The sequence below is a fragment of the Rhinoderma darwinii genome, chromosome 7, assembly GCF_050947455.1.
Source record: "Rhinoderma darwinii isolate aRhiDar2 chromosome 7, aRhiDar2.hap1, whole genome shotgun sequence".
NCBI lineage: Eukaryota > Metazoa > Chordata > Amphibia > Anura > Rhinodermatidae > Rhinoderma > Rhinoderma darwinii.
In genome coordinates this window covers 86660853-86669593 of record NC_134693.1, presented here as the reverse complement: position 1 = coordinate 86669593, position 8741 = coordinate 86660853, and the positions used below count along the sequence as shown (strand labels likewise).

Here is an 8741-nt window from a genome sequence, read left to right as displayed (position 1 = left end):
GGAGTTGTAGTTTTCCCCATATATTGTGAACTCCTTGGGGGTGGGCTTAGAGGTGTGGCTTTACCCAACAAAAATTTCCCTCATTCCATTCTTTAAAAGTTGGGAGTTATGGTTGTGTATTCGTTATTTTCTAGGTTATGCTGGGACATGTACTACCTCAACGACCTACTTCCAACGACCCGCACTAGGCGACGGGGTACAACTGGGCGACGGTCCCTACGCTCAATAAGTGCACGACAGACAAACAGACAAGGGTACACAGAAGCAAGGGAAAAGGGGCAGTTGCCCACGGCAACACCGTGAGCAACAAGAGTGGTGAACGAGCCGAGTCAAACCAGGAGTTTACGAGGTACCAAACGCAGAGCAGGAGAGTAGTGAACAAGCCGAGTCAAATCAGGAGTGTACGAGGTACCAAACGCAGAGCAGGAGAGTAGTCAGTAAGCCAGGGTCAATATGAAGCAGGGTCAAATAGTTAAAGAAGCTGCAGGAGGACCGGGAAACCAAACGAGAAGAATCACAAGCAAGGAGGAACAGGAAAGGCAGGTATAAATAGACAGAGGGCGGGAGCTAGCTCCGTCTGGCCAGGCTGTGATAGGCTCTCCCACTCCTAAGCCTGCCATCCTGAGTGGTGGAAGATGGAGTCAGTCTCACAGACATAGAAGCAGGTGCAGACTGATTACCTATGGGCGTAGACACAGAAGCTGTGCCTGGCAGATCCTTAACAGTACCCCCCTTTTATGAGGGGCCACCGGACTCTTTCTAGATGGACCTGGTTTATTGGGGAAACGAAGGTGGAACCTCCTGACCAATACCCCAGCGTGAACATCCCGGGCGGGTACCCAAGTCCTCCCCTCAGGCCCGTATCCTCTCCAATGGACCAGATACTGGAGGGAGCCTTGGACCATCTTGCTGTCCACAATCTTGGCCACCTCGAATTCTACCCCCTCAGGGGTGAGAACGGGGACAGGAGGTTTCCTCGAGGGAGCCAAGGACGGGGAGCAGCGTTTAAGGAGGGAGGCATAAAACACGTCGTGTACTCGAAAAGATGGGGGCAACTCCAGTCGGAAGGAGACAGGATTGAGGACTTCAATGACCTTGTACGTCCCTATAAACCGGGGAGCAAACTTCTTGGACGGGACTTTAAGGCGCAAGTTCTTTAATGATAGCCACACCAGATCCCCGACCATAAACAAGGGGTTAACAGAATGTCTTCTATCTGCCTGAGTTTTTTGTATGCTCTGGGACGCCTCTAGGTTCTTCTGAACCTGGGCCCAGACTGTGCACAGTTCTCGATGAACGACCTCTACCTCGGGATTGTTGGAACTACCAGGTGAAACGGAGGAGAACCGTGGATTAAACCCAAAATTACAGAAAAAGGGGGAGACCCCTGACGAGTTACTGACCCGGTTATTAAGGGAAAATTCGGCGAGGGGAATGAATGAGACCCAATCATATTGACAGTCAGAGATAAAACACCTTAAATATTGTTCTAGAGACTGATTAGTCCTCTCAGTTTGGCCATTAGTTTCAGGATGGAAGGCAGAGGAGAAGGACAGATCAATCTCCAACTTTTTACAGAAGGCTCTCCAAAATAAAGAAACAAATTGTACCCCTCTGTCAGAAACAATATTGACAGGGACCCCATGGAGACGCAGGATGTGTTTGACAAACAAGGTAGCTAACGTCTTAGCATTGGGTAGTTTCTTGAGGGGCACAAAGTGGCACATCTTACTGAAGCGGTCTACTACAACCCACACCACCGACTTGCCTTGAGATGGAGGCAAATCGGTGATAAAATCCATGGAGATATGGGTCCAAGGTCTCTGGGGAATGGGCAAAGAACGTAGTAAGCCCGCTGGTAGGGACCTGGGAGTCTTGGACCTAGCACAAACCTCACAAGCGGCGACGTAGGCCTTAACGTCTTTAGGCAACCCAGGCCACCAATAGTTTCAGGCAATGAGGTGCTTGGTACCCAGGATGCCTGGATGACCAGATAGTGCGGAGTCATGATTTTCCCTAAGTACCCTTAGCCGGAATTGCAGGGGAACAAACAGCTTGTTCTCAGGAAGGTTCCCGGGAGCTGAACCTTGATCAGCAGCAATTTCAGAGACTAAATCAGAATGAATAGAGGAAATGATTATACCTGGAGGCAAAATACAAGCAGGATCTTCCTCCGAAGGACGGCTGGCCATGAAGCTACGCGACAGTGCATCAGCCTTGATATTTTTAGACTCAGCCCTATAGGTAACCAAAAAGTTGAATCTGGTAAAAAATAACGCCCATCGAGCTTGTCTCAGGTTTAGCCTCCGGACAGATTCTAGGAAAACCAGATTCTTGTGGTCGGTAATGACCGTTACCTGGTGCCTAGCCCCCTCCAGGAAGTGGCACCGCTCTTCAAATGCCCATTTAATGGCTAAGAGTTCGCGGTTGCCAATATCATAGTTACTCTCAGTGGGCGAAAACTTCCTGGAGAAGTAGGCACAGGGACGGAGATGGGTGAGGGGCCTGGTACCCTGGGACAAGATAGCCCCCACTCCCACCTCGGAAGCGTCAACCTCCACGATAAATGGCTCCATTTGGTTGGGCTGAACCAGCACCGGAGTCGAGATAAAGCACTTCTTAAGGACCTCAAAAGCCTGGACAGCCTCAGGAGGCCAGCGGAGGAGATCAGCACCCTTGCGAGTGAGATCCGTAAGAGGCTTAACGATGACCGAGAAGTTAGCAATAAATCTCCTGTAATAATTAGCGAACCCCAAGAAGCACTGTATCGCCTTCAGGGAGGCAGGTTGGACCCATTCCGCCACAGCCTGGACCTTGGCGGGGTCCATGCGGAATTCATGAGAAGTGAGGATTTGACCCAAAAATGGTATCTCCTGCACCCCAAACACACATTTTTCGGTCTTCGCAAACAGCTTGTTTTCCCGAAGGACCTGGAGCACCTTCCTGACATGCTCAATGTGGGAGGACATGTCCTTGGAAAACACAAGTATGTCATCAAGGTATACTACAAGAAATACCCCCAGGTAATCTCTTAAAATATCATTTATGAAATTCTGGAAGACCGCGGGAGCATTACACAACCCAAAGGGCATGACGAGGTATTCGAAATGACCTTCGGACTTGTTAAACGCCGTCTTCCACTCATCCCCCTCTTTGATGCAGATAAGATTATACGCCCCCCGTAGATCAAACTTAGAGAACCATTGGGCCCCCTGAACCTGATTAAAGAGATCAGGAATCAAAGGAAGGGGATACTGGTTCCTTACAGTGACCTTATTCAAGTTGCGGTAGTCAATGCATGGCCTAAGACCACCATCCTTCTTCCCTACGAAGAAGAAGCCAGCACCTACCGGAGAAGTAGAGGGGCGAATGTAACCCTTGGCCAGGCATTCCTGGATATACTCTCTCATGGCTTCACGTTCGGGACAAGAGAGATTAAATATCCTACCCTTAGGGAGCTTAGCTCCTGGTACCAAATCGATAGCGCAATCGTATTCTCTATGAGGAGGTAACACTTCGGAGGCCTCCTTAGAGAACACATCAGCGAAGTCCTGAACAAACTCAGGTAGCGTGTTTACCGCATCAGGGGGAGAAATAGAATTAACAGAAAAACATGACGTCAAGCATTCATTACCCCATTTGGTAAGATCCCCAGTATTCCAGTCAAACGTGGGATTATGCAACTGCAACCAGGGAATGCCTAAAACCAAATCGAACGATAATCCCTGCATCAACAGTACAGAGCACTGCTCCAAATGCATGGAGCCAACAAGGAGTTCAAAAACAGGGGTATGCTGTGTAAAATAACCATTAGCAAGAGGAGTGGAGTCGATACCCACTACCGGGACAGGTTTAGGCAAATCAATAAAAGGCATAGCTAGAGATATAGCAAATTCCACAGACATGATATTAGCAGAAGACCCTGAATCCACGAAGGAACTGCCGGTAGCAGACCTACCACCAAAAGAGACCTGAAAAGGAAGCAAGATTTTATTACGTTTCATATTTACGGGAAATACCTGTGTGCCCAAGTGACCTCCCCGATGATCACTTAGGCGCGGAAGTTTTCCGGCTGCTTATTCTTACGCCTAGGACAGGTGTTCACTTGATGCTTGTCATCCCCACAATAGAAGCAGAGACCATTCTTCCTGCGGAACTCTCTACGTTGTTGGGGGGACACGGGGGCCCCGAGTTGCATAGGTACCTCCGAGTCTACCGTGGAAGAACGAAGCAACGGAACCTCGGGAGGCATCATGGGGGAGTCAGAGGAGAAAACACAAAAACGTTCAAGTTGTCGTTCCCTGAGACGTCGGTCAAGTCGTACCGCTAAAGTCATAACCTGGTCTAGGGAGTCAGAAGAGGGATAGCTAATTAGCAGGTCTTTCAGGGCGTTCGACAGACCCAACCTAAACTGGCACCTTAAGGCAGGGTCATTCCACCGAGAAGCTATGCACCACCTCCTAAAGTCAGAGCAATACTCCTCAACAGGTCTCTTACCCTGACGTAAGGTCACCAGCTGACTCTCGGCATAGGCAGTCCTGTCAGTCTCGTCATAAATGAGTCCGAGAGCAGAAAAGAAAAGATCAACGGAGGAAAGTTCAGGGGCGTCAGGAGCCAAGGAGAAGGCCCATTCTTGGGGCCCTTCCTGGAGCCGGGACATAATTATACCCACCCGCTGGCTCTCAGAACCTGAGGAGTGGGGCTTTAAGCGAAAATAGAGCCTACAACTCTCCCGAAAGGAGAGAAAAGTCTTCCGGTCCCCTGAGAACCGGTCAGGCAACTTGAGGTGGGGTTCAAGAGGTGAGGTGAGGGGCACTACCATGGTAGCATCAGGCTGGTTGACCCTCTGAGCCAGGGCCTGGACCTGTAGGGAGAGACCCTGCATTTGCTGAGCCAGGGTCTCAAGGGGTTCCATAGTAGTGTGAGGGACCAGGGTAGACTAGGTATATGGGCTTGTGATTATGTAATGATGGGGGTAAGGAAACAGACAAGTGAGCCCTAATCTACCTGCCACTCAGTCCCTGCCTACTTGCAATGACCCGCCCTAGGCGATGGGGTACAACTGGGCGACGGTCCCTACGCTCAATAAGTGCACGACAGACAAACAGACAATGGTACACAAAGCTAAGGGAAAAGGGGCAGTTGCCCACGGCAACACCGTGAGCAACAAGAGTGGTGAACGAGCCGAGTCAAACCAGGAGTGCACGAGGTACCAAACACAGAGCAGGAGAGTAGTCAGTAAGCCAGGGTCAATATGAAGCAGGGTCAAATAGTTCAAGAAGCTGCAGCAGGGCCAGGAAACCAAACGAGAAGAATCACAAGCAAGGAGGAACAGGAAAGGCAGGTATAAATAGACAGAGGGCGGGAGCTAGCTCCGTCTGGCCAGGCTGTGATAGGCTCTCCCACTCCTAAGCCTGCCATCCTGAGTGGTGGAAGATGGAGTCAGTCTCACAGACATAGAAGCAGGTGCAGACTGATTACCTATGGGCGTAGACATGGAAGCTGTGCCTGGCAGATCCTTAACAGTTATACTGTGTATTTATCATTTTCTAGGTTCATTTGATAAAATTTTAATAAATCACTCAAATCTCCTCCATTCCCCTGCGGCTCCTCCTGTGGCTCCCGACTTCAAAACTGAGTAGGTATACAGAGGATTCTGAGCGAAGTCTGAGACGTCACCAACTGCGCCTGCTCCATCCCCTTACAACTGTGCTGACATTAAATTACAGGTGAAAGAACAGTAAAAGGAGTATGTCAGACTACGATCTCATGCACACGACCGTAGCTGTCTGCACGGCCCGTGATTACGGCAGGGACGGCCACGGAGTGCCCTCTGTGGCCCGCCCGCAATTCACGGACCGTGCACACATTAATTGCAATGAGCCCGTCCCGCAAACCGGGACCGTATAATGACTTGTCCTATCTTTTTGCGGTACGGGTTTCCAGCCCATGCTTGGACCGTGGAAGCCACGGTCGTGTGCATGAGCCCATAGAACTGAATGGGTCCGCAATTCACCCGCAGATTTGTGGGTGAATTGCGGCCGCAAAAACACGTGTGCATGAGGCCTACCACTTCCACCATGTTGCCAATGTGGAAAGCAGTAGTGTGAGAGTTCTGTCAGTATTTGTTGCCATAACTACTGCCATGATCAAGATTAAAGACAAAATGTCAGGGTGGAAAATCGCTATTTATCGTTGACATCTTATGTGACTGGCTGCCCGGACACTCGCTTTGACCAAATAATGATATAATTCCTAAATCTAAATGGCAAATTATACCCACGGGAAGCCACGCCTCCAAAACCACACCACTTTTATTACCTCAGGTGGTAGTTTTTGGTAAAAAAAAATAGTGGCAACCCTACTATCAACGTATACTCTCACAAAACTATTTTAATAAATAAATGTGGATAATATACAGACTTATGCACACGACCGTGCTCGTAATTACGACTCGTAATTACGAGCACGGCCGGGCACGGGCGGCCACGGGCAGCCGGCCGCTTTTGCGAGCCGTGAGAAAATGGGAAGGTACCCATGACTAACAGAAGTCTATGGGCCCGTTATTGCGGGTCGTAATTACGACCCGCAATAACGGGTGTTTTTACGGTCGTGTGCATGAGGCCTTAAAAATTCACAAAACAATCCTTTTTCCTTGTGACTTATCTCTGCATTTCTGTACTATACGTTGAGAATAAGTTTGTACAGTAATAACTTGGTGTAGTTCTGAGAAATACACATCATCCCAGTTTTTAGTGATATTGTTCTACATAATGGTATAAGCAGACTACTTTCACTCATACAATATTTAGCTAATCCTACAGAACTGCACTTACTTCTGTTTGATCCTTTAGGGCAGTGCCATCCCTTAAAAATTTGTTTTAATGGAAAATTTATGCCATTGACATTACTAAGTAAATTAGCTTATTTAGGTAACATATATTTGATAAGCAATAATAACCTGATTTACAGAGTTTTGTCGTGTTCTGGTTTCTATTATTACAAGGTTGCAGAGAGGACTACTGCCACCAGCACAGTACCTGTGTATTTTTAAATAGAAATGAATGATGCCCAAGCACACGTGAGTTAATGCATACATTCATTGGTTTCTTGTACACTGTTTAGTGTCAGCTGTGTTTGGGTTACCCTGTGACCTTCACTTAAATCCCAGACAAGTTTTCTCAACTGACTTCTAATAAACAAAACCAATGTCCTACTGGGGCAGATGCTGTCCATGTTTAATCCTTTCACTGCAATGCATTAGTCATACAAAAACTGTACCAGGTAATAAAAAGTATTAAGTGTTTGGTAAGCTGCTTTATTGTCACATGATCTTACATAAAACTTTAGTTCCAGTTGTACTTAAATGGGGATGGAGGTCAGGAGATCAGCTCTAGAACAAGTTATCTCACTACGTATAGTAATATATTATTACCTACAGGCACACTTACAAGCAGCCACCACTGGGTAAGGTACCTGCCGCCACATGCAATTCTGTGATGCCCAGCCTTTGCCAGCATCCTGCATCCAGCAGTGCCATGCCAATAACTTAATCTGAGTAAGCTGTGCCTGGCGACATTCCATTCCTGGTGGCCAGGAGCATGCAGTATTACTCTCATCACAGTTAGTGTGTTTTACCCATCGTGGCCAAAAAGTAGGACCCAGATCCACCCATGTGGACGTTAGCTTGCAGCTAGCACGTTGCACCAACCATCGACGAAGTTCATTTAGCATGACATGGCTGCTGTTAGTGAGGAGTTCTGCTGGCAGTTTCAGGGAAGAAAAATCAATATTTTGAGCCTCCTGGGTAAACTTCTTGCGATAACGACTGTCACCATCAAAAAGATCCTGGCTAATTGCAGATAATTGACTGGTGGTGTCATTTTCTACGGGTTTCTCCATGGACATCCAGAATGGATCAAAGGAGGAGCCTAGTATTCGGAGAAGACGGGGGATTTTCAAGTGCTTGGGTTTTGGAGAATAGTGGTAATCCACTGGTGAACGAGAGAGGCTGTATGGACGCATGCCAGAAGATATTTTTCGTCGTAGAGTGCCCACTTCAATGTCTGCTTGGGTCTCAGCAGAACGTTTGGTTTCAGCTGTATTGTCTGAGTAAACTGGCAACCATAAGATTCCAAGAGGCATTAACCAGATGAAGAGTATGTACTTTTCCATAGATCCAATTTGTAGATTCTTATTTCAGGTTATTAAACTATGCTGACACTATTGTCTTCTCCCTTGTATGTGTGCAGCTGTCCGTTTATAAGATGTAATATAATACTTTGCTTACTATACTCTTTTCACTTTTGTCTATCTCATTCCACTTATCTTCTGAGGTCTGACTGACCCTGGCTCTCCCTTCAGCATCAATCTTCTGTTCCTTGACATATTTTATAAATACTCCCACTCTGATTCCCCTTTCACCCATAACAAATGTTATGTTGAAAGGGGAGAATAAATATGCAATAGTAGTAGAGGTGTGAATTATGTTAGATATTGTTAGGAAACAACACAGAGAATAGATGTAATACTATTTTAACCCCTTAATGACCAGCCTATTATAGACCTTAATGACCAAGCTATTTTTTACGTTTTTCCATCGTCGCATTCCAAGAGCTATAACTTTTTTATTTTTGCGTCAACATAGCTGTATAAGGTCTTGTTTTTTGCGGGACAAGTTGTATTTTTTAATTTTGCCACTCTTTTTTGCGTCCTAAATCTACGCCGTTTACCGTGTGGTA

At 47.2% G+C, this 8741-nt stretch overlaps 1 protein-coding gene across 1 annotated transcript; it reads right to left on the bottom strand.

Annotated features, from left to right (window-relative positions):
- Positions 1-7365: 7365 nt before the first annotated feature.
- Positions 7366-8216, bottom strand: LOC142657254 (noggin-2-like). The gene has a single exon (XM_075832307.1). It carries the CDS (start codon positions 8173-8175, stop codon positions 7432-7434), a length of 744 nt encoding a protein of 247 aa, XP_075688422.1. The 5' UTR covers positions 8176-8216; the 3' UTR covers positions 7366-7431.
- Between the last annotated feature and the right edge of the window lie 525 nt (positions 8217-8741).

Excerpts from the sequence above, each read along its gene's own strand:
- LOC142657254 (XM_075832307.1), bottom strand. The coding sequence starts at position 8,175 with ATGGAAAAGTACATACTCTTCATCTGGTTAATGCCTCTTGGAATCTTA.